Genomic DNA, 27,969 nt, shown 5'->3' on the forward strand with positions numbered 1-27,969 from the left:
GACCACTTCTTAGTTAAAATATGATGCGCATGGGAGCAATCATCATGTGAAGTTTCCACCTCGTATGTCAAACGTTTCACAGAAATAAATATATTTGTTGCTACGGCATAAGCCCAAAAGCCTATACAGTATCATGTCTATAATATATTTGTCATCGGACAACACCCCCAGTCAGGAACCCTTGTAGGAGCATTGTTTCAAGACCAATTTTCATTCAAAATCTAAGATACTGAGGAGAAACCACCATGTGAAATTCCAACCTCGTATATCAAGCGATTTCAGAGAAATTGATATTATTGTGATCAGGCCTCACTCCCACCCCTCAGTCAAAACCACTTAAGGGCGCACTGTTTTAAGACCACTTTTTATTGAAAAATCTATTACATAGAGGAGCAACCATCATGTGAAAATACAACCTCGTAAGTAAATCAAACAGTTTCAGAGATACGAATATTTATTTTTTCAATCATTTCCCTCTCGGTCAAAACGCCTTACGGGCGTATTGCTTTGACACCACTTTTACTTAAAATCTAAGACGTATAGGGCAACAATCATGTGAAATTTAAACCTCGCATTTCAAATTGTTAGAGAGAAATGAATACTTATGTTCACAACTACAACCCCCTCCAATTACACACCCTTTGTGATGTATTGATTCAAGCCACTTCTTATTTAAAAATCTCTTACATATAGGAGCAAACACCATGTCAAATTTCAAACTCATATATCAGTCGATTTCAGATATATGAATGTTTGCTTTTTTAGGCCTCGCCCTCACGGTCAAATCCCCTTAGGGGTGTAATATTTTAATACCCCTTTTTGTTTAAAATCCAAGACAATAGGAGCAACCGTCATGTGAAATTTCAAACTCGTACGCTAAATGGTATGAGAGAAATTAATAGTTATGTCGTCAAGACCTCATCCCCAAGTCAGGCCCCCACCCCTAGGGGTGTATTGTTTAAGACCACTTATTACTCAGAATTTAAGATATACAGTACAACCATAATGTGAGATTTCAAATCCATGTGTGGATTCTCACAGAACAAAAAGTGCGCGTTAGTTTATAATTAATGGAGATTCCAAATACAACTTTTAACGTCTGACAGCCACCCCTCAGTAAAAATCCATTATAAGTTTATTATTTTAAGGTCAGGTTTTATCGAAAATTTAAGGTATACAGGAGAAACAAACAAGTTAAATTTAAACCTCGTACGTCAAACTGTTTCAGAGAAAAGAATATATTAGCTTTTGGGTATTAACCCCCATTTTACCTTTAAGGGCTGATTTTTTCTCAACTAGTCTTACTTACCATCTAGTACACAAAGAAACAATCATTGAGTGCAACTTCAACTCTGTCTGGTCAATGTTTCCGGAGGAATCAATATTTTAGTTTTTAGATATTTACCCCCGTTTCACCCCCTTAGAGTTTTTTGAAACCCTTCCTTAGTGGGTGCCTATCGCCTTTCATATGTATAGATATATACCAATTTTCACGTCTGCAACGTCTTCAGTTTTAGAGTTATAAGTATTTTCATAAAAATATTTCAACTCCTTCTTCATTTATTTTCACAACCCCCCCCCCCCCTCCCAATGTGGATTCTCACAGAACAAAAGAATGTGCGTTTGTTCATAATTAAAGGAGATTCCAAACACAACTTTTTACGTCTGTAACATCTCCACCATTTTAGATAAAGTTACCTTCATAAAAATAATTCAACTCCTTTTCCAGTCTTTTTCACACACACACACCCCCCCCCCTCTAATTAGATTTTCCGAAAAAAGTGTTTATTTATTTTCAATGAGATATAAGTTTCCTGATATAAATAATTAAATCTATTTCACTCAGCCTCCCCCAAACGTAAGCCCTTATACCAATTGTCACGTCTGGAACATCTTCAGTACTTGATAATACTGTAGATTTATACATTACAAACATTCACCCCTTTTAAAATTTCTTTTCACCCTCCTTAAATGGATTTTTCGAAAACTAAAAAATATGTGTTTCTTTATTTTTAAAGGAGATACCAAATACCAACTTTTATGTCTGTAATATCTTCAGTTTTATATATACAAGTACCCTCAAAAAAGGAATTGAACCCGTTTTCTCCTCTCTTTATCCCCCCCTCCCAACACAAGAGGATTTTCTGAAAACGTAAAATATACGTGTTTATTTTTAAAGGATACTCCAAATACCAATTTTTACGTCTCTAAATTATAAAGTTTTTGAGATATACAGTAGATATACTTATTTAAACAAATCACCCCTTAACGATGGAATATCAAAAAATTCCCTCTTAGTGAACACCTTCACTTTAAATTAAATGTATACCCAAAATTAAATTTCTTTCTGTCCATTAGTTTTGACTCGGCGATGATGAGTCAGTCAGTCAGTCAGTCAGTCAGTCAGTCAGACAGGGCATGTTATTTTAGATATAAGATTTAGACAGCTACTTTTGCGAGACCCATCTGGACGCTCCACGAACTCTACTGATAAGTTTGGGCAGGCGCACTTTAGGACAGGTGGTCGGATACAATACGGAGTGTAAAGGATGTTACGCATGTACATACGTATGTACGTACGTCCGTACGCACCCCCAGTCAGATTGCTGAATGGTGGTAAAGTTAAAAATTTAAAAGAGAAATTCAGATAGTTTCTACGTTAGGTAAAATATAATGGTTACTAATTTAATAATATTCGAATTTATATTTTCAGGAATAACGATACAAGATTCGATCTAGTGATTATTGAAAGGGTTTCGAACCAAGCGTTCTTCGGCCTGATTCACCAAGTGGGATCCCCGCCAGTGGTTGGAGTATTGTCATTAGGAGGTATGGCAATATCTTACAACAACATGGGGAATCCATTCAATCCTTCGTACCTGCCTGATACATTTTCTCCATATTCCGACCACATGTCATTCTGGAAACGCTTTTACAATGCCTACGTCTGTGTGAAGATAATGTACGTATGGAGATCGGAGGTACTCCCTGGACAGGAAGCTTTACTGAGGAAGTACTTCGGCTCTGCACCACCGTCAGTGTACGAGACTGAATATAACGACAGCCTGTTACTCCTCAACAACCACTGGAGTCTGTCCTACCCACGGCCGCTGCTTCCAAATGTAGTGGAACTTACTGGGCTGCACGTCCAGACTACAACTAAACCTCTCCCTAAGGTAAGAACATTACTCAACATTTGCGCATGTTATGTAAGGCTGTAATTTTTCATCTTTATTATTCACTAGCAAATGTACCCATGCTTCGCTACGGTATTCTACACTGTATACGGATATCGAAGTAAATTTCGGTACACCCAGTGAATAAGATCGTTTAAATTGCATGTCTCTTAGTGTTATCCGAGAAACAGCATTGGGAGGTCCCATACGTTGTTTTCAATGTAATGTGCGAGTTGCGGAGTTGTGATGATAACGGCAGGTTCACTTGCCTACTGCCATTCACAATCGTTTTGGGAAGTTTTCGATATAATGGTAGGTCCCCTTGTCTATTGCCTGTCACAATCGATTTGGGAAGATTTCGTTACAATGGCAGGCCCCATTTCCCACTTCCAGACACATTTCAGTTTAAGACTTTTCGTTATAAGGGCAGGCACCTTCCCTACTGCCAGTAAAAACGTTTACATTACAATGAAAGGCCACTTTTCCTAATGCCAGTCAGCTTACTGCCAGTCACACTCGAGTTGGCGAGTTTCAATTACAAAAGCAATCCACTTTGCCTGATGCCAGTCACCATTTAGATGGGCAAATTTATTTATAACGGCGGGCACACTTGCCTACTGCAAGACACAATCGGGTAGGGGAGTTTTGAACAAAATTGCAGGATGCCTTGCCTTCTGCCAGTCAAATCGAAAAAGGAATTATTCATAACAACAGTACTCCTCCGTACTAATGCCAGATACACAGGAGTTGGAGATCCTCCCACTGCCAGATAAAGTCGATGCGTGGAGAATTCATTACAATTGCAGACGCCCCTTTTCCTGACGGTCACGATCGATTTGTAAAGGATTATTTATAATGGCAGACATCCCCCTTTTTATATCGCTGCAAAATCGACTTCAATGAATATATACATCGATATATGAAACTATATATACGTTTAAACACTACAAAACTTCATTTATAGATTAAGTGCTGTCTAACGGTACGTCATATCGACAAACGGATTGCACGTTAAGACGCTGATTTTAGTGATCTACATGGTTGAAACTATGACATTTTGTCGTATATCATCTATTTACGGTAAAGTAAAAGGTGCATTTTTCTGTTACTGTGGACACGACCGGTACAGAAATACCATTCTTTTTTTAAATTCTGAACAAGTGCAGACAATACTCTTATATAGATAGATAGATAGATAGATAGATAGATAGATAGATAGATAGATGGATAGATAGATAGATAGATAGATAGATAGATAGATAGATAGATAGATAGATATATAGATAGATAGATAGATAGATAGATAGATAGATAGATAGATAGATAGATAGATAGATAGATAGATAGATAGATGATATACATTGATCCTTTGATGAACGGTAAAAATGGCTTTAAATGTAGCAAGTAGGGTGTGATCAATGATGAAGGGTAAATTGTGTGGATGACAGTGTGGGTTTAGTCCAAAGACAGGTTTTCAGGTCCAATTTTTTAGCATGTATTAGGCAATTGAAATTCTACGAGACGAGTAGTCACTTTATGTTTATGTTCCGTAGATGTAGAGAAGGCATATGACAGAGAACGAAGAGAAAAGTTGTTGGCCTAACGAAGGGATTACAGGTAAAAAAGACATTTATATTGAGATTCGGGCCGTAGATAGGATTGTAAAATGATTTCTCAGTTCTTGAGATTAAACGAGGTTGTAATATTGCACTATTATTGTTTACAAGGACCTTTGACTGACAGATATAAAGTGTCTGTGAAGATTTAAGTTAGGTCTCAATGTCCGGTAGAGAGTTCAAAACTGGACTGGATGGATCAATTCAAGTACTTAGGATGTGTATTCTCCCAAGATCATAGAATAGTTACCGAAATCGAATGTATGTGTATCGAATTTAACGCTTTGGGTTTTCAGTTGCAATCCGAAGTATTCCAACAAGATAATAAAGTAGGTGTAAACGAAGAACATCTTTTGATTTATAAGATCTCTTGCCAGGACAGGCAGCGGTGTTCTTGGAACCATTCACCTCCTATCGTGTTAACAAGTGTAGACTGTGGAGGATTATCTTGGGTAATTAATAAGACATGGAGTGTAGAAGAACACAACCCAATGCTTGATCGTCTACAATGGGCATGATATTCACTAAGATCGTGTATTAGAAATACTCAGTATTCTCCGGAACCTGGTCGATCTTTATGTGGATGACCAGCTGGGCTGGGCGCGTTAAATAACTTCGGTCTGCAGTACGCAACACAACAGTTCTCATTTTACCACCTCGCCCTTGACATAACTCATCTACGGACGGCGGCTTCCACATATGCCTTGGACGTAGGTCCTCTTGTAAAAGAACTAGGTCTCTTCTGTGTGGCTGTCGAATTGCATGATAGCTGAGGAGTTGGAGTAAATATTCTTTGGTCCTTCTCTTCCAGAAATCTTCAGTGATGTGTTGGCTGGAACATAATTTCTTCTGTGAGTTGACGTTTAACTGCATCAAACATGCGCTCCCAGTCATCTTGCCAACGAAGCCGCCACTGCAGCAATGAATTTCCATGTTATCCCACGTAATCAACACTCCGCGTATTATAAAGCAAGCATTTAAGTTGCTTTACGTCGCACCGACACAGACAGGTCCTCTAGCGACGATGAGACAGGAAAGGGCCAGGAATGGGAAGGAAGCGTCCGTGGCCTTAAGTTACAGCCCCAGCACTTGCCTAGTGTGAAAATAGGAAACCACGGAAAACCATCTTCAGGGCTGCCGACAGTGGGGTTCGAACTCACTATCTCCCGAATACTGGATACTGGCCGCACTTACGCTACTGCAGTTACCGAGCTCGGTGTATTATAAAGTAGCCCAAGATATTCCTTAACAAGTACATGAGTAGTATGTTGTAGTATTGTCTTTTGTCCTTCCTCTTTGCCGGTTATCACTGTGCATGCCACCTTCCGATACACCACTGTTAAGCTATAACGCGGGGCAAAGCACAGGGTAGGCAAAATAAAATTGGCCCGGAAAATATTTTCAATTATATTTACAACTAGCTGATGTACCCGTGCTTCGATATGGGATTCTCAGAAAGACTTGCTTTGTGGGTTTCCTAACTGAAGTCAACATAGGTCATTACAAAAACATCGGTAGGAAAGTAGCGATTAAAACCATTGTTGTCATATGAAATACTCGATCAAAGAAAAAACCGCACATTTTTTTTAACTTTAAGCGAACAGTTGTACGGTGCCGATCGAATAGTCCAAAGTTCCAGAGCTGGAATGACCAGGCCACACACAACCGTGAACACTCCTCTGCCATTATTCCGTTAAATATGCACACTGTTCATTCCAATCAGTGCCTCAGAGTAGTGTGTTACGTACCAGTAGTATCTTTTTTTTTTTGCTAGGGGCTTTACGTCGCACCGACACAGATAGGTCTTATGGCGACGATGGGATAGGAAAGGCTTAGGAGTTGGAAGGAAGCGGCCGTGGCCCTAATTAATGTACAGCCCCAGCATTTGCCTGGTGTGAAAATGGGAAACCACGGAAAACCATTTTCAGGGCTGCCGATAGTGGGATTCGAACCTACTATCTCCCGGATGCAAGCTCACAGCCGCGCGCCTCTACGCGCACGGCCAACTCGCCCGGTACCAGTATTATCAAAAACTTTATGAACTGGAGGAGTGGCATGCTAAAGAAGAAAGTTATTTAACTCCCCAGCTACTTCCCGCCAATATTCAGGCAGGCTGTTACACTCCCTATGAGCGGGCGAGTTGGCCGTGTTGTTAGGGGCGCGCAGCTGTGAGCTTGCATCCGGGAGATAGTGGATTCGAATGTCACTGTCGGCAGCCGTAAAGATGGTATTCCGTGGTTTCTCATTTTCTGGACAGGCAAATGCTGGGGCTGAACCTTAATTAAGGCCATGGCCGCTTCCTTCACACTCCTAGCCCTTTCCTATCCCATCGTCACCATAAGTCCTATCTATGTCGGTGTGACGTAAGACAAATTAAAAATACTCGGTACTCAGCAGTATTCCTATCTATCGGAGATGAGTGGCAACAGCAGACTAAAAGCACACCAGAACAAACAATGGTCAACGTAATGTTATTGTTGATCAATTTTATGAGCTTTCCATATTGTAGGCCTTCACATTTTGTTTTCTTTCGACTCTGCGATATTAGGGAATGTTGTATAATTAAGTATAGCGTGGACTGTAGTTCCTTATTCTCCGAATTTACATACCGATTTTCATTAAATTCTGTTTACCCATTTTCTCGCGACTCGGCGCTGATATGGACTTGGTAACAAAAAAAAAAAAAAAAAAAAAAATCCAAATTCACGAATATCTCTGTGACCATATCCGGGATGGTAACAATGTATAAGACATGAATGATCGGATATTTAATACTATATTACTTTAGTTATGTGGTATTTATCGATACGACCACTAATAACATGCATTACATATTTGAGAAATATATTTTAAGTCTTTCCCTAAACCACCATTTCACCCAGCGTGAATAAAATTATTTATGGTCTAAATTATAGCAACTTATTCCCCGACTTAGCATGCCGATTTTCATTAAGATAAGACCACTAATAACATAAGTATTTGATAATTAAATTATAGGTCTTCCCCTAAACTACCATATTTCTCAGCGTGAATACAATTATTTATGTCCTACATTATAGCGACTTATTCGCCAACTTCGCCTACCGATTCTCGTTAAGTTACGACCACTAATAAATATTTGAGAATTAAATTTTAGGTCTTCCCTAAACTACCATTTCACTCAGCGTGAATACAATTATTTATAGCCTCGATTATAGTGACTTAGGCGCCGAATTTGCATACCGATTTTCATTAAAATATGACCACTAATAATATAAATATTTGAGAATTAAATATTAGATCTTGCCCTAAACAACCATTTCACTCAGCGTGAATACAATTATTTATGGCCTAAATTGTAGCGACTTATTCTCCAACCTTGCATATCGATTTTAATTAAATTCTCTTCAGCCGCTTTCTCGTAATGCGTGTACAGACAGACAGACAGACAGACAGACAGACAGACAGACAGACAGACAGACAGACAGACAGACAGACAGACAGACAGACAGACAGACAGACAGACAGACAGACAGACAGACAGACAGACAGACAGACAGACAGACATTAAAATTGCATTTCCTTGTTACTGTAAACACGAATGATACAGAAATACCGTCCTTTTTAAATTCTGAGCAATGTACAGACAAAACACTTATATAAATAGATAGGACTGACGCGGAATTGACCCTTGTTAATGAACATTACAGAAGTTGCTGGAAATGGTCACCGTTGACGTGGATGCAGAGCGGTGGTCACTTTATCTAACTGTAAGACACGCACAGCAGCTCTGCCCGAGGGGTAGAAGCAATAGCGGTTTCAATTTTCTGCTGTAGCTCTTGCAGTGTGTGAGGAATACCGGATTACACCTGACCCTTCAATCTTCTCCACAAGTAAAAATCACACGGAGAGAGATCAGGCAATCGAGGTGGCCAGTTTATTGTAATGCCTCTGCTGATTGTCCTGTCTTCGCTAAACACCCCATGGATTCGTGACAAGGTTATCAAGGTGGCGTGTGCTGTTGCTCCGTCTTTCTGAAAATAACCGTTCAGTTTCCATGTGTTGATGCACATATGTATTAAACGGTGTCTCGACATTAGCAGTTTGGTGAAAGATTCGTGTCACGATGCGGACACCAGACATTGCGCACCACACACCAATCCTAAGATTATGCAACGGCTTCTCGACGTACTAATGGGAAATTTCTGATGTATAATGGCGCGTGTTCTGTGAGTTTCCATACCCTGACAGGTTGAATCAGGTCTAATCTGAAGAAATAAACAACTCAGAAAGCACCGATAGAACCAACAGACGAAGGTTCGTCTGGACCCTGTAATGCATGCACAACAGTAAATTTGCAAGGATAACGTTTCGACACGACGATGTCTTATTCCCAACGTCGTTGAGATTTCAGCGGACTTCGTTCAAGGCTTTACTTCATTCGAGCAATGTTTTCTGGAGTTCAAACTCTTTTCGGATAGTTACGGTTTTTATTCGCCACAGAGCCCCTTTCGAGCCATTTAGCCACTAAGTTTTGCACTGCAGACTTTGCGGAGGTTTTGCCAAAACACTTCCGGCCTAAACTCTTGCCCAAAGAGCTCCGCACAGGTTTTCCAAGAATCGTGCTTCGTATAACACTCGACAATGAAGACGCGCTGTTTCATGGTGAACAGCGTTTTGTGTTGCACTCAACTGGTCACTAAACACGTCTGCTCCTCACAGTCACTCACACGTAATGGCACAGCGATGTACTCGGGACAGAGCATGCGGGAGATGCGCACTCGTAGACATGTGGCAGCAGCCGATTGCGCTTCGAAATCATGGTTTCCTGCATTTCTTGTGGTAGCCAGTTCTCCTATTCATTAACAAGGGTCAATTCCGCGTTAGTCTTATACATTTTTTCCAGACCATTTTTAATTTGCCCACCTGGTATGTCCCTGAACAACTGAGTTATATCGGGTTTCTACTCTCATTGGAAACCAAATCATCAGAGATGGTCTGAGATCGCATACCTCAAATTGTGACTGATTTAATTTTTAATCTTTATTTTATGTTCATTTTTATTTTGAGATCAATCTTCATCGCTCAAAACGTGCATTTTTATATATTTTTTTATTGCAGAAGATTTATTAAATCCATCTTTAATTACGGATGTAAAGTTGCAGATTTCTTTTTTTCAGGACATCAAAAGTTTTCTCGATGGTGCAGAGCATGGAGTCATCTACTTCAGCTTGGGTTCGAACGTGAAGAGCGTAAATCTACCGCAAGAGAAAGTGCAACATATTCTCGATGCTTTCTCTGAGGTACCACAGCGTGTCCTTTGGAAGTGGGAGTCTGATTCGTTACCAGGAAAGCCAAGCAACGTCATGATACGCAAGTGGCTGCCTCAGCAGGATGTACTAGGTAAGTAGAGTTTCCTAATCCAGACGATAACCTTGCGGTGCTGAAGGTACCCTGGACAAATTAAATATTAAGGGTTATAAAGGGAAGAATTTTAGATTATTTTACAGCAACATATAACACGTACCGAGTGAGTTTGTCACGCAGTTGTGAGCTTGCATTCGGAAGATAGTGGAATCGAACCCCATCGTCGACAGCCCAAAATATGTTTTTTGTGGTTTCCCAATTTTACACCAGCAAATGCGGAGTCTGTACCTTAATTAACACCACGGCCGCTACCTTCCCTCTCCTAGTTCTTTCCTGTCCCATCATTATCAGTGTCTAAAGGCAAAGCCTCGTCCATGCAACCATTCTTTTCTGTTCTCAGCTCCCCGTTTCATTTTATAATTCGAACCATATGAAGAATCTGTGCAAAGTCTTGAAGGAACTTTTTCCTCGGTCGTCCTTTGCCTTTCTTCCCCGTGTACTTTCTGTGCAGCAGATTGGTAAGAAACGTATTGTGTCGCAATATGTGGTCAGTGAATTTAGGTCTTCTTCCTTATATCGTTAGCATCAGTTCTCTCTTCCCTTGAATTTCTAGAAGAACGCTTTTGTTTGTTCTCTTTTCAATCCATTTCATCCTTATCTTTCGCATCCAGGGCCACTTCTCGAGTGCTTCCAGTCATTTCCAATCCTGAATCCCGATTGTCCAAGATTCACAGCCATACAGTTTCATACTTCACACAAAAGAAATCACAAATATCTCCCGCATTCCATAATAAAAATTTTGCACTGATTTAAAGATTTCTCTTATTACTAAATGCCTGTTTTTCAAGTGCTATTCGCCTTTTGATCTCTTTTTTTTACACCTGGTGTCACTGGTATTCAGGCTTCCTACGTAAGGGAAGATGCGTCGGTGCGACGTAAATCACCTAGTGCGTGTGCAAGTTCTCCTGGTGTATACATACCCCTTTTTTGGGTTTGCCCTCTTAAATGAAAGGACCTGATCATCATATCATCATTATCATTCATCGCAATATTCAAGAATTAACCACCGGGCTGAGTGGTTCAGACGGTGGAGGCGCTGACCTTCTACCCCAACTTGGCAAGATTCTGGCTCAGTCTCGTGGAATTTGAATGTGCTAACATTCGTAAGCCTCGTGTCTGTAGATTTATTGACACGTAAAAGAACTCATGCGGGACAAACATCTGACACCTCTGCACCTCCGAAAGCCGAAAAAGTAATTAGTGCGACGTAAAGCCAATAAGTTTATTATTTTGTTAAGAATTAGTCCGTTCAAGGCCCATTCCGTCGCCATGTTCAGCTGGACACTGCATCTTGGCAATCCTCTTCGTGGTCCAAATTTATTAGGTTCGAGATTCGATACGGATTTCATCCACCTTTACGGTCGGATGCCCTACATGAGAATAATCTTATGTGGAGGGATTTGCTTTCAAATGTAGATTTTGTATTTTAATCGAGAACAGTAACTGAAGTTCTGTGAGTAGCACTACATAAGTATCTTTAATTCTCTGCTGAACTTTACTAATTAGTAACTGTACAACTTCATGGGATTCCATAATACAACATCAGAATTCTCCAAATATTTTGCTCTTTGAATGAAAACCTTTCCATTATTAACAAGTAAACTAACATAATCCCCCAAAATGATTCCTACTTGTAGATTTTCATTGCTGAAGTACATTTTTAAACTTTGGGACTGTCTAAACATTCAATGTACATTTTTTACAGGTTCCACATTTTTAAAAGCTGTAAGAGATGACCACCTAGTATTTGCATGGTGAAGGATTTCAGCACATTCAACATCCTCCAGTTCAAAATATAATTTTAACCTTTCCGTACGTTTGGCAGAACAGGAAAAATGACAAAAAATCTTAAGCAGTAGCATTTAAATATATATAATTTAAATAATTACGTGCACTATTAATGGCGTTATGAATCAAATGATTACAACTACTGGCTTGAAGGGAGTTTTCGGCTCTCTTTACCTAACATTCTCATGACTGAAATACGCTGTCCTTAAATAATACACTGGCATCAACAGCGAAGTTATGATGATATATTCCTGACATTCAAATGGTTTGAATTTAGTGAGTTAAATAACCTATGGACACCAATTGCAGTTTCTTATGCCTGTTGAATGGAATACACCAACTTGTTTTGGATTTCACCAAAGGCGTCAAAATATCGTACCGCAACTAGAAACGTTTTCATGTTTAGGTGATTGGAGGCATATGTTGCTATAGAAACAACATTGTAAACTCTTTGGGGCATTTAACTTTGCCAGAAATGTTACACTTCCTTAGGCTAATACGTTCTTTACAGTTATCTCAACATTTTTTGGCAAACGACAGATCTTTTGGACACATCATATTCGCTGAACACCTTTTTTGAAAGTTTGATGGCATAGTCCAAGCTCTTAATGGAGATTTGCTGATGATGTTATTCTGTACAGAGTAATAAATAAGTTATAAGAATGTGAGCAACTGCAAAATGCCCTCGATAATGTTGTGAGATGGACAGAAGGCAGTGGTATGATGATAAACGGGGATAAAAGTCATGTTGTGAGTTTCGCAAATAGCAAATTCCTCTCAGTTTTAATTACTGCGTTGATGGGGTGAAAGTTCCTTATGGGAATCATTATAAGTACCTACTGTAGATGTTAAAATAAGGAAATGTCTTCATTGGGGTAATCACATAAATGGGATTGTAAATGAAAGGTACAGATCTCTTCGCACGGTTATGAGGGTATTTAGAGGTTCTAGTAAGGATGTAAATGAGAGGTCATGTAAGTCTCTGGTAAGACCCCAACTAGAGTATGGTTTCAGTGTATGGGACCCTCACCAGGATTACTTGATTCTAAAAGTGAAAAAAGATACAAAAATGCAACTCGATTTGTTCCGGGTGATTTCCGACGACCGATCTCGATAGCTGCAGTCGCTTAAGTGCGGCCACTATCCAGTATTAGGGAGATCGTGGGTTCGAACCCCACTGTCGGCAGCCCTGAAGATAGTTTTCCGTGGTTTCCCATTTGCACACCAGGCAAATGCTGGGGGCTGTACCTTAATTAAGGCCACGGCCGCTTCCTTCCCACTCCTAGCCCCTTCCTCCCTCATCGTCACCATAAGACCTATCCGTGTCGGTGCGACGTAAAGCAAAAAAAAAAGATTTCCGACGAAAGCGTAGCGGTACAGAAATGTTGCAGAGTTTGGGCTGGGAAGACTTTGGAGGAAGGAGACGAGCTGCTCGATTAAGTGGTATGTTCCGAGCTGTCAGTGGAGATAGGGCGTGGAGCGACATTTGTAGACGAGTACGTTTGAGTCTTGTCTTTAAAAGTAGGAAAAGATCACAATAAGAAGATAATGTTAGAAAATCAAGAGGATAAATTGGGGCAAATATTCGTTTATATGAAGGGGAGTTAGGGATTGGAAGAACTTACCAAGGGAAATGTTCAATAAATTTCTAATTTCTTTGAAATCTTTTAAGAAAAGTCGAGGAAAACAACAGATAAGAAATATGCCATCTGAGCGACTGCACTAAAAGCAGATCAGTAGTGATTGATTGAAGGTGGGGAGAAATGATGAAAGTCCTAATTATAGATGGAGTATTGACATCTTTTGCTTTGTTAAAAAGCAATCAGAGGAAGTTATCTTAGAAAATGACCATGTTACGTAATTGGAACAGTTTACGCAGTAATGAAAAAATAATAGAATAGATTGTATTAATTCTTTCTTCCTTCTTTCTTTCTTTCTTTCTTTCTTTCTTTGTGTTGCTCAACTTTTGGTGGTTTGTTGTGATTTGATTTCGTTGGTTTTACTCTACATAACGTGTGAGTCGTGTAGGTGCAATATTTTAAAATAAAATGGTGGGCAATGACGACAAAGATAAAACGCCACCAAAAGAGAAAATAGCGTATATGTGTACAAATCTTTCCAAATGAGAAGATGTATATTCATGGATTGGATCAACACAGTCTTGTGCTTATAAAGCAAACTGTTCGATCAGAAAAAGTGAGTTCATCATGGCACATGACGGCAAGAAGGACCGTGTAGTGCACATGATCACTGCAGATAATAAATTAGTCAAAATTATCATAAAATCTTGTTCGTAAGTGCGTAAATTGTTCCAGATAGTTCGTAAATATAACTTTAAAGCTTTTTAGGCTGTCAACATATAAAGTTCAAAATAAATATTGTACTATAATATATCTTTAAAATAACACTATTAAACAAGGAATAAAAATACCCACTATTAAGAAAAGAATGACATGTCTCGTTCCTAAAAGAAAAATGATCAGATTTTATCAAGTCAAACTCAATATCTATATATATTGGTATTATATATATATAATAACATGTCCTGACTGACTAATTCATCATCGCCAAGCCAAAACTACTGGACATACAGAAATGAAATTTTGAGGATACCCTTGCTAAGAGGGTGAAAAGGGGGTTCGCATTTTTAAAATGTGTGTATCTATATCTGAAAAAATTAACATTATAAAGACAAGAAAAGTGGTATTTGGAATCTCCTTTAAAAATAATGAAACACGCATTTTTAGTTTTTTGGAAAATCCTATTAACGAGGTGAAAACAGGACAAAGAAGGGATTGAATACCTTATATGAGGATATATCTCAAAAACTGAAGAAATTACAGTCATGAAAATTGGTATTTGGAATCTCCTTTAAAAACACAGAACACTTATTTTTTGTGTTTGTAGCACTTACATAAGTGTGGGTAACAGGAGTGAAAGAATAGGTGAATTTTTAAAAGTGTATATCTACAATATATCTCAAGAACGTAACGTGTTATAGACGTGAACATTCGCATTTGAAATCTCCTGTAAATGTAAAGGAACACGCATAATTTGTTTTCTGAAAATCCACTTAAGGGTAAGTGTTAAAGGGAGTGAAATTTTAAAATGAGCATATCGAGAATATACCTCGAAAACTTAAAATATTGTACACCTGAAATTGGTATTTTTAATCTCCTTTAAAAATTAAATAACAGGTATTTTTTGTAAGTATTCCTGAAAAAGGGAGTTGAATTATTTTTATTTGGATACTGCTCTCTCTAAAACTGACGATAATACGGACGTGAAAATTAGTATTTCGACTCTTCTTTAAAAATAAAGCAACACATGTTTTTTTGTTTTCGGAAAATTCACTTGAGGGGTTGTAAAAAGGGCTGAAAAGGGGGTTGAAATTTTTTTATGAGGATACTTGTATCTCAAAATCTGAAGATGTTACAGACATGGACACTTTTATTTGATATCTCCTTAAAGATATAGAAAAATATAGTTTGGTTTTCGAAAAATCCACTTAAAGGGAGTGGGTTGGGTGAAAAGAAGCGAAGAAAGTGTTGTAATTTTTTCTTGGGATACTTCTCTATCATGCCGTTTCGAGTCCAAATTTCCCAGCGTTGAAGAAAAATCCACAGCTAGTGTCGGTGAACATCTCAGGGATTACAGAAAATAGTTTTTAAAAAAGTGAATTCGACTGAGAGCAATTCAATACAACGCTTCCATTTACGCCAGACAAGTTTTACGGATTTTTCAGCTTAAAATCAACCGCAGAATCAGCAAATACTTATCAGCTACGTCATCATATTATTTTATATACTAACATTATAATCTATAAGTAATAATAATAATAATAATAATAATGATAATGATAATGATAATGAATTAAATCTCAATAAGTATTATTTATTCCAAAAATATTGAAAGCGATGGATGGATTCATCAATATTTACAACAATATTTCTTTAAAAGCATTGGTTGAATGTTGTCTTTTTCGTCTGAATTGTGATAGCCTTCAATAAAAAAGGTTAATATCAGCTTCTATCTAAGCTTTTGATTTTAAAAGTAAATGTATTATTCTTCTCAAATAAGTTTTTATAGATCGGAATTATTTAAATTTAAATTATCCTAACTTAATATAAATTGCTTCTCACATCTCCTAGACCTAGGTTTCTTATTAAAGAATTGAACATTCAAGAGCTTGTTATGTCAAAAGTAAATTATATGAATAAAATGTTTGAAATGTTGAAAAATCTCATAATAAAAGTATTTGATAGTGCTCCTAAGAATGATTATTTCATATGGTCCTACGAATGATTATCTTTTATCATTTCTTTCATATTAGATGTACATAATTAAATATGTTCAAGTAGGCATACACAGAATAAGATCAGTTTCAAATATGTAGCTTCCAATGGTTATTTTCCGTAATATATTTAAAAATAAATATAACTATTCCTAAACAATTATATTCGAAATATCTTCCTTAGAAATATGTGAAATTGTCCTTAATAAATTCAATAGCTTCGTTGTCAGGTTGCAATTATATCTTGTCACTTCATAAAAGTCAATCATTTAACTGCAAGTTGATAAGGAATACCATGGATGAAATTCCTAATTCCTCATTAGAGATAGGCTGTCATAAAGAATACACTAAAATCGTATATTCCATTAACAACCAGTTATTTTAGCTTAAATCATTTTAAACCACATACATAATACGTAATTCTCTTCGAAATTGTCATATGAGTGTTGATTATAGATTATTGGAATTATTTTTGACGATAATTATCTGTTATTAACTCGTAAGTTTATTATCAAGTTGCCACTTATTACGTAATATGGATTATTCCATATTTAAATATCATTACTACCATTCATTCTAACCTTGATCCACATTTGAGTTACTAACCATTCATTATTTAACATTACATGAAAATCCTTCCTCATACGTCTTCATATTTATCATAATTCAACAACTAATTTCTCTTATACAACATTATTCCATCATCTCATATTACTTTTCTCATATTTTCTTCATATATTTGTACTGCACCACATGCCAATATTATTTATTTGTTTCTATAACACATAAATCAATTCACTTCTCAACTACTTAAAATAACACTTCATGGATGAACAAGTAACCAAATGCCTAGCAATACACATCTCACTTATCCATATATTTTCATATTTACCCTATATTGGCTTAAACTTGGCAATAAGATGTCAATATTTGCGAACTTGGTAACCTACGACTTGATGTTAACATGTATCACACTACATTCTCATCAAAACTTCCTATCTTTGCTATAGCTTATAGAGAATTAACTGAAATATCGCTAACGTGACACTTCACTGACATATGTTCACTTTCCTACCTTAGGATGTACTGAAGACTACCTATAACCTTCCTCAATGCATCACTATTGAATAACTCGCGTCAAAACTACATGTTATTAAATATTTCACGAAGATATAACGACCTATCCCTTCAGAAAATTATCAATCAACAACTATCTTCTACAAAGAAAAATATTAATGATCTTAAAATAAATTGCGAAACGTATCTTATTCTGTGTCTGTCTGCTGCCGGGATCGCTACTTGTTCTGCTACATCCTTCCATGGATAGATTCTCCCTTGGTCAACGGCTCAGTCATCTGGGAATCTCGGTAAGTGAGCTCGTATTTGCGGGTGATATCGGCTGGAGTCCATCAGTCGCCAATTCCATACTTGATTTAGGAAGCCATTACGTCGATCTCGTGCGCATGCATGAAAAATACATTCAAAGATAATATTAATAACATCTTCCTGTTAGTTGCAAAGCCTTATTGTACTATTCGTTTGCTTTATACTGGCAAATGTGACGTCAATTTGTATGCTAAGGCTAACTGAGTGACGTCCTCGAAGCACTTGAGGTGGAGTGGTCGATTTAGGACGGGCAAGGAGGCCCCTATTGTCAACACACAATCAAGTTCAACTTGCAACAGTATAACTCCACCTCCTAATCAAGAAATCTATTACAATGTGGCATCACCACAACACTGTTTTATGTACAATATGCACATAATTTTATTTGCATAGCCACTTACGGAGTTTTATAATTGACAATTCGTCGTTTTGAACAACAGTTTTAACATATGATTTTAATTGGACTTCATGCTTCATATCATGTTCACACCGAACCATTTTAACATTGAAGATTGACAAGACGCTATCACGCCGCGTCACAGTATACAAAGACTTTGCATTTACTTATTTTAATGTGTCCTCGCCTTATTTTTAATGTTATATATTTGTATTTGTGACTGAAGATGTCCTATAAGAGGAGGAAACATGTTTCACGAGTGTAATTTAATGTAGTCTTTGTAATAAAGACAATTACAGTATTGTAAAGGTGGAATTATAAAATCTAAATTTTCACAAGTTGATACTTTGACAATACGGGCTCTAATATGAAATTTATAACGTGCAATAAATCACTGAAATCACCGTTAACCACGACTATAATTATGACAATTTCGTGGCTCTTTGTCCTGTCAAAATATAAGTTTCAATTATATATTCAAGAAATGAGTTCAAGACAACTTGCGAAACCTATAGCGTAAATGATACCAATGAAATTATTATTATTATTATTATTATTATTAATAATAATAATAACAACAGAGCAAAGCCATACCAAAAAATCTGTCAATAGCAATCTAAATAAATCAATAAAAATATATGACTGATACTGTCACTCAACATCTTGTTTTATTACAATAAAATGATTCCTACCATAGGCTATACATTTTATAATATCCCAATCGTTTATTTAGATTCTGCTTCAAAAAATATATACAGTATATTTAAAATTTCTACAACAACATTTTAGGATATCATGACCGTAGATGAATAAATTTCTAATCAATTATATCGAATTTATATAACTTAATCCTAGCTCGTTTCACTGGCAATCAAAAAAATAATTAACTAATTTTGAAAAAATCCAATAGTTGTCCATTTAAATCATTTTATCTAAAAAATAAACTAAAATTATATCTCACATGATCATCAAAAATACGCTGGTAACCTGAACTGACAACATACTCCTAATAATAATAATAATAATAATAATAATAATAATAATAATAATAATAATAATAATAATAATAATAATAATAATAATAATAATAATAATAACTGTACACATACTTATATGACATACAGAAAAATTCCTAAATAGTTTGACGGTGCTTCCGTACCGTACTACATAATAACTAAACATTATCACTAACCACTCGCGTAACTGAAACTCCATTAACGGTAAAGACATATTTTAGATTCTATAAAAATCATGAGATGTGCTCACATTTTTGCAACCAAATTCAGCCCGTAGCCAATGGGCTCCCGCCATAGGTGAATTTAGAAAAACATCTTCAACAAATTACACTCTTCCATTTTCTTGCTGTATCCATAATTGCTCACACACAACTTATATAGAATACAGGATTACAACACTTAATCAACACTTAATTATGTACACTTACCACACGTTTTTACACTGTACTATTACGCATTTTACGCCGGAGCATTGATCAGCTTATATTCGCACTAACTATCCTATGTTGTATCGAAAGGACTGCTGGTAGTAGTTATTTATTTCGGATGTCGGCTTTTTCCACAGACACACATCCTACAATTCCAATCCTTCCCCTAAGCCAGGGTCTCTCAAACGCCCAAAATCTCACGCGTGCAGAGCGAGGCGCAAGAGCTCCGTGCACTGTGTATCGGTGTCGCTCGGTGCCGCTCGGTATGGCTCGGATCAACGCTTCGTCTCTGGGCTACTCGGCTATGCTCCAAATCGAGGAGTGGGGGGTCTGCACTCTGGTCAACCAAGCCAAGTCGTCTTTTGCACCGAGCACAGTGCATGCACCACGCGCATGCACCCTGAGAGGCCCTGCCCTAAGCCTTGACAAAGAGTCTCCCGCAGTTTCGGCTGCTAAGGGTTCTGTCGTCATTGACCGTGCAAACTGACTGTCTTTCAAAGACCCTCTCTTAAATGATGACAATAAATGTCTCCAACAGCCGCCCATCAACTGGCCTACTATAAATGTGAAAAGGAAAGTGTTCTTTTAAACTAGAATTATCCCCTGCTTGTTGGAATGTCTGTGGCTACTAGTGAACGTAACAAATACTGTACTGTGATTATGTCGTGATTATTATAAGACATAAATCTCCAGTTGACGTAATTACTCGCTGTTCCACACATTTAATTTTTTATATCATTTAATTCCCTGATAATATAAACGACACTGTCTTCGACGCCCACATTATGATTTATACCGTATTTAGACTTATAACTCTCTATCATGTATTTGTCCACTATACGGTACGATTTTTAATTCACGTCTGTCCGACGTTGACTCTGGTTGCGAACTGATTTTGCAAGAATCGTGCTCTCTTCAAACTTGCTCGCGTTGTGGCGGAAAGATACTCATTTAGCAGACAGAAGTCCCCACTCGAGGAGCGGCTCTCAATCGTTAAAATATGTTCAGTTGATTAATTGTCCCACTTGATTGATTAAATAAAGTGCGTGTCAGACCAATTATAAGGTGTGATCATAGAACTGTTCGTAAATATTTTATAACCCTGACGGCGTGAGTCAAACTAATTTTTCATACGCACTGTTGAACCTAACTGTGTTATGGCGGTAAATCCTCACACCGGTATTGACTCATAGCTAAGTGCGTAATTAATTATTTGTAATTTAATTAATGTAATTAGTCGTAAATATACTTGGTAAATTAAAGTATCCTGCTTTGATGGAATCCTTGTTAATTATTTGTACAGATCGTAGATGAATTGAATATTCTGTCCCACTTCTTTCAAAATATATGAATGGTGACTTCTGATTGGGTGAGAGGTATTCGCTAGTCACTTTTACGGACGAGTCCATCACAAATCGAGGGGTTTTCGGGGGTCTTCTTCTTCTTCTTCTTCTTCTTCTTCTTCTTCGTTTTCTGTCTGTTTTGCACCGTGGAACTTGCCACTGCTACTGCGTAGTACCTCTACTCCTATACTGATGACATCAACCGGGTGTTCCAAGCTTACTTTTCAGATATAACTTTTTATCATGAAAACAAACGTGGGCTTCATATAATTTCTAGTTCTCTTAAAGAGGCCTTAGAAATACCATAATTATACAATTTAAATCCAATGTATGAACACCTCACCTCTAATTTAGAAAATGATTAATTTAATTTGCCAACAGGCTCAAGATGTTGGGTGCAATACCAAATATGCATGTCTGTATACATACTCCACGTGGAGTGAGAGTTACAAAATTTGAGTGTCATTTAGGAGCTTATAGTGGTGGTTCTATCGGCTGATTCTTGCAGTTCGTCTTGTCCATTAATATGTATGGTTAACGAACGTGATCACACGACTGTGTAAGGAAAAGTGGCTAAAGCGTATTCTTCTGAACTTGGTAGGTGAAACGGACGTGAATTGCTTGATATGTAGCTCGTTTACAAGGATTGTGCACGAGTAATACATAACATATGGTTTTACATTTTCGAAAAGTCTAATTAATTTAAAAATTTGTTACTTGTTCATCGACTGCAAAGACCAAGGTAATTATTTAAATCAAACCACACAACTGTAAAAATTACTGTTTCTAATACAACGATATTTTCAATTCTCGTTACAGCTCATCCGAATATACGTGTGTTCATCACCCAAGGAGGACTCCAGAGTTTCCAAGAAGCAGCCTACCACGGTGTACCACTGATTGGCATCCCATTCTTAGGTGATCAGTTTTATAATGTTGCCAAGTTCGAAGCTGCTAAAATTGGAGTGCAGCTGAAGTTCAAAGATTTAACTAAGGATACCCTTTTGGAAGTCATTGAGAAGTTAACTAATGACTCAAGGTAATATGATTTCCATTTCAATAATAGCAATCATCATCATTACCACTGATCTGCGTTTAGGGTAGTCGCCGAGATGGCAGATTCCTTACGTAGTGTTTTCTTCAATAATTTCAAAGAAGTTGGAAATTTATCGAACAACTCATTTGGTAAATTATTGAAGTCCCTAACCCCTCTTTCTATAAGCGAATATTTGCACCAATTTCAATTTGTCCTCTTGAATTCCAATTTCATCATCATATCCTACTTTTAAAAGCGCCACTCAAACTTACACGTCTACTCATGCGATTCCACGCCATGTCTCCACTAACAGCTTGAAGCATGCCGCTTATTCTAGTAGCTCGTCTCCTTATTCACAAATCTTCTCAACCCAAAGTCTGTAACTTGATCGTAACACCCCTCTTTTGTTGGAAATCACCCATAACAAATCGTGATGCTTTTTCTTGGACGTTGAATGGGTAAAAACCATAACGGTATAAGTAGCATTTTGGTCATTCAGAGAAAAAGGCATTTAAACATCTTCAACACTCATATAAAGCATGCTATTTGTAGTTATACCACACATCACTAGAGCGCAGAATATTACCGCTATCACTTGTATCTCTTTGCTGGTGAAAGGATACATCCTCCCGGAGTTACATCCTGCATTTAACACATTTTTTAAAAATGTCACTTATACCGTTATGGTTTTCACCCATTCATTTTCTAGTTATCTAATCAGGTATCCTGGTGAGGATCCACCAGTAACTTACATGCCCTCTCCTTTACGTACTCACTACAAATCCTAAATACACCCACAGCCATACGAAAAGGTTTGTATAACCTTCATTTACAATCCTATTTGTGTCATTACCCCAATGGAGATTTGTCCTTATATTAATAATTATGTACTTACAGTGATCTCAATGAGGTACTACCACCCCATCAACACGGTCATTAAAACTGAGAGGACTTTCCCCTTGGTCAAATTGACAATGTGACTCTCTACCCGTTTCACCATTATTATTATTAGTTATCCAAGTAAACATTCTACTTTAAACATGATATATTAGGGCTACCTACAACAAAACTAGATTAATACACAGGTTACATAACAACTAAAATTTAAAACTGGACGTCTTGTAAATACAATTCAGAAATTTATCCAATGCAATACAACAGCAGTTTTTAAAAATAAAGAATCAGAAGGCGCTTTATATTTTATGTCACACATATTTAAGTGAATTACTAAATCATATATAATTATTAAAAAAATGGGATAGTCAAATAAAAGATGATTAGCAGTTTATTGCGTTTCAAAGGTACAATTGTGTAGGGCTTCTATATATTGATTCTAAACCTCTCATAGTAGGTTCCAAATTTCTCATTTAATGACATTAACTGTGTTAAAATATGGCCATGTGTTAATCTACTTTTCAGTCTATCCTGAATCTACGGAAAGAAAAAATTCTTTGTAAGCTGACCTTTTGAACCAGTTATCCATACATTCTCCGGATATGTTTTCATATATTAACAGAGAGTCCGGGTGGTTGCAGTTTCTTTGGCAAGTTTATCAGCTCTCTTGTTCCCTTCTGTACCGTTATGTCCTCGTGCCTGTTTCTTTCCTTTTTTTTTTTGGTTTACGTCGCACCGACACAGATAGGTCTTATGGCGACGACGGGACAAGGAAGGGCTAGGAGTGGGAAGGAAGCGGCCGTGGTCTAAATTAAGGTACAGCCCCAGTATTTGCCTGGTTTGAAAATGGGAAACCACGGAAAACCATTTTCAGGGCTGCCGATAGTGGGGTTCGAACCTACTATCTTCCGAATACTGGATACTGGCAGCACTTAAGCGACTGCAGCTATCGAGCTCGGTCGTGCCTGTTTCATGCCGATATGCTTGTTGTAGTCTAATGTATGTAATCATACACAGCAATCGGATATAAATTGTATTTGTCTTGAATTGCATTCAAAGCAGCCTGAGAACCTTCCAATATACGTGCATTACAATTGTGACACTGAAACTGCTGTCCACTTTACAAGGTTGTCGACGTTTCTGCAGTCGCTTACATTCCTGTAACTTATTTATTTGTACAGTATGACATCATACGCAAAATGCTTATCTCTGAATCCATTTCTTTCCTCATATCATTCATATATAAGAAAACGTAAAGGTACAATAATACTGCCCTGAGGAACTCCTCTCTTGTTCATTACGGGATCAGATAACGCTTTACCTTCTCAAATCTCTGAATTCAATTTTCTCCCATTCAGTCGCTCTTTTGACTAGTCCAATATCACTCATTTTTTCACTACTCTCTCATGATCTACCCTATAAAGAGCTTTGGACAGGTCCGCAGTGATACAATCCATTTGACCTCCTGAATCTTAAATATTACTTTACCCTACTGAAATGCTGCTAGTTGAGGCGCAGTGGAATAACATTTCCTAAAACCCAACTTGCTTCCATTAAACCGGTTAATACATTCGCTAATATATCTAATATAATGAGAAAGAACGCTTTACCACAGCTTGCATGCAGCCCATATCAGCCGACTGGTCTGTAATTATCAGCTTTATGTTTCTCACCCTTCCCTTTGTACACAGGGGCTACTATAGCAATTCGCCTTCCCTCATGGGTTTCAGAATTATTGATTGATACGATTTTTATTAATAGGTAGGCTGTAATATGGTATATCGATCATTTATAGACAGATTTTACACGACCCTTGTAGTTCTCAATCAAGGTTTACCTTTTTGGCATCCTCCAATGGGGGAAGCGGAAATAAATGCATTTCCTTCTCTCTATCACCGCTCTCTGAACCACCCCTTTTTCCCTTAGTATAACTCTCCGTAATCCTTCTAAACCGTCCTTACAAATAATCCCTCTCCTTCAGTGGCGGCTCGTGGATATCAGCAGTGGGGGGCGCACCTTAGTTTCATAATTCCACAAAAATCTCAAGTTCTTCAAACCATGTTATCAAGATACACACTTCGAACACTATACGGTGCAATGCATATGCAATTGTTTTGATTATTATTATTATTATTATTATTATTATTATTATTATTATTATTATTATTATTATTATTATTATTATTATTATTATTATTATTATTATTATATGCCTTTACTGGCAGGACCTAGTGTTTACAATGCACTATGTCTTCTGGTATGGGTTAGAGCAATTTTGTTACTTTCATTGATCAGTCTGTCTTATCCTTGGCTTTGACAATATGAAAGTGACTGAGGTATGAGCGATGCTAGTAATGCCATTCCTTCTGCAGCCAGTCCCTGCTATGAACAGTGTGAAAATGTTGCTCATAGGGTCGGTTGGTGCGTGCATTTCAGTGGGCTTGGTAGACTGATATGTAACAGCAACTTCTGGCTCAGTGAGGAAAGCAACGGGAAACTACCTCACTCCTCATTTCCCTAGTGTGCCTCTTCAGTGATGCCTAGGCCATCTATGACAGCTGATGGCAGAGCTGTTGAGGATCCAACCATCCTTAGGGCTGAAGACTGAACATACATCCCCCTGTGGGTGGGGGCGGTAGAATAACACCCACGGTATCCCCTGCCTGTCGTAAGAGGTGACTAAAAGGGGCCCCAAGGGCTCTGAACTTTGGATCGTGGGTTGGCGACCACGGGGTCCTCAGCTGAGTCCTGGCATTGCTTCCACTTACTTGTGCTAGGCTCCTCACTTTCATCTATCCTGTCTGAACTCTCTTGGTCAACTCTTGTTCTTTTCCTACCCCGACGCTATTAGGTTTGCGAGGGCGTCTTTCATTTTCACGCCCTTCGTGGCCCTTGTCTTTCTTTGACCGATATCTTCATTTTTCGAAGTGTCGGATCCCTTCCATTTTTCCCTCTGATTAGTGTTATATAGAGGATGGTTGCCTGGTCGTACTTCCTCTTAAAACAATAATCACCACCACCACCACTGAACATACATACATTATTATTGAATAATAATAATAATAATAATAATAATAATAATAATAATAATAATAATAATAATAATAATTGCCTGTTCTTGTCCACGATCGAGTTATGTTTACGAATAGTTTCACTGTAGTGATCACTTAAACAAGACACGACATTGACTTCACCAAGCATTTCAAAGTCCATGGTACTATTGATATCACCCCTGTGGTGACCCATTTATCTCCTTTCCTAGAACGGGAGAATAGCAGGCAAGGAAAGCAGTAAAAGGTTTCTGAGATATCACTTCCACATATCCGCGAGTTCTTGTTATATACGTCAGGAGAATTAATTTGTCTTTAGAAAGCCCAATTTTCATTTTTCTTGGTCTCCGGTTTTTTCAACAAGAAGTCTGGTGTCGGCCTAAAACACTCCTTCAGTTCGACTTTCTTCTCGATAGAAAGAGAAGAAAACTTTAGTACTTTAATATGTTCGACGGTAATCATACCGTACGAAGTGCAAATATAACACTACGCCTACATATAAATCGCAATCTTTCTCCTAATTTCACCTTGTCACAGTCACCTCACGAGATCATTCATCAACACGAAGTTAAACATTGCGCTCTCCAAGCGAGTACGGCCAACATGAGTCAAGTGCGAGGAGACAGTAGTTACAGTCGTTACTCGTTTCGTTAGTTAATAATCCTAAAAATTACACGACTATTTTAAATATATACCGGCACATTTAACTCAGGTAAGTACCTCAGTAAAATAGTCCCTAGTTTTAGGAGAGAAATGGTATAAACTGACCCCTATTAAATAGAAATCAGATCACCAATGTTTCGGGTAGGTTGGCTGCAACAATGGGCCGCGGCAGAAACGCGCCGGAATCTCCGTAGAACAGCACATCTCTACTGCGCCTCTGATTGGCTCCCTCAAGGCCAGTCAAGCGAGACTCGGAGTATTTGGTCCGCTATGAGAGAGCGCCCTCCTGCGCGGGGCCAGCAGCGCATCTTGCCGCAGTACAGTACCACTCGCGCTCTTGATAATAATCTTATAGTACGCAAAATATTTCCCTTGTTAACATTTAAGATTAAAATTCCCGAATTTAATGGAACCCCGTGGGGGGCGCGCGCCTTAGCGCCTCCCAAACGAGCCGCCACTGCTCTCCTTGCTTACAGTTACCGTGACAATATGAAGACCTTTTCGGCAGTGTATCGGGAAGAAGTGGGACCATCTCTGGATCGTGCGATCTGGTGGATAGAATATGTATTGAGACATAATGGTGCTCCGCACTTGAGATCGGCAGCACTGGATCTCTCATGGTACCAGTACCTACTGCTGGATGTCATCGCTTTCCTACTTCTAGTTTCAATTATAGCTCTTATTGTGATCTATATAGTGTTAAGACGACTTATGATGTTCGTTAAGAGTTTTATACCCTCTTCTAAATTAAAAAGTTCTTAAGTAAATTTATTTATTTATTTATTGTTTGATAGGTAACGTTATTAGGCCTATATTACGTTAAAATTTATGTTTTCCTTCGGTATATTCAACTAAATCATTCAAACATGAATATAGACTTATAATAACGTTAAACAATTTTACTGTGTATTTTGTGTCATGTTGTTATTTAGTTTTGTAACACAAATAAAATTTCTACCTTAAAACTGATGTGTTAACAATATGGTGAATACCAAAACTGAATAATATGATTGAGACTTACAGATGAAGAAGATTAAGCTTTCATGAATACGGAACATCTCCTATTGTTTTTAGGCTGAACATTGATTAATTGATTGATCATTTATTTATTTATTTATTTATTTATTTATTGATTTATTTATTTATCTTGGCAAGGCCAGTTGGTCTTCTCTTACATCTTGGTATAAACTTAAGTCTTACTTCTTCACTTTAAACCTCATTTTAAAAGGACTGGCTTCGTAGCTCAACGAATTAGGCGGTCGCACACTGCGTTCAATTAAGTAGAATGTAATCTAGCAGCAGTTAGCATCTAAGAGCGTTTATGGGGAGTCGTGACTATAATATTTTATTTTTCCACAAAAATAAATCATGTTTTAACCTTAAAATCCCAATTCTTCCTTTTTTAAATCCCGTCATCAGTTTTGCACTAACACCATTTTTAATATCCTAAATTACAGATTTAAAGGGTGGTGGTAC

The 27,969-nt window shown here is 37.6% G+C and overlaps 1 protein-coding gene across 1 annotated transcript in view; it reads left to right on the forward strand.

Moving 5' to 3' along the window:
• Positions 1-27,255, forward strand: part of LOC136866667 (UDP-glucosyltransferase 2-like) — a 90,808-nt gene extending 63,553 nt beyond the window's left edge. The window contains exons 4-7 of the mRNA XM_068226802.1: positions 2,714-3,176; positions 9,952-10,174; positions 21,670-21,889; positions 26,970-27,255. Of these exons, the coding sequence (XP_068082903.1) occupies positions 2,714-3,176; positions 9,952-10,174; positions 21,670-21,889; positions 26,970-27,255 (1,192 nt within the window). The remainder of the gene's footprint in view (positions 1-2,713; positions 3,177-9,951; positions 10,175-21,669; positions 21,890-26,969) is intronic.
• Positions 27,256-27,969: the final 714 nt, after the last annotated feature.

This window comes from Anabrus simplex, chromosome 3, assembly GCF_040414725.1.
Source record: "Anabrus simplex isolate iqAnaSimp1 chromosome 3, ASM4041472v1, whole genome shotgun sequence".
In the NCBI taxonomy this organism is placed as follows: Eukaryota; Metazoa; Arthropoda; class Insecta; order Orthoptera; family Tettigoniidae; genus Anabrus; species Anabrus simplex.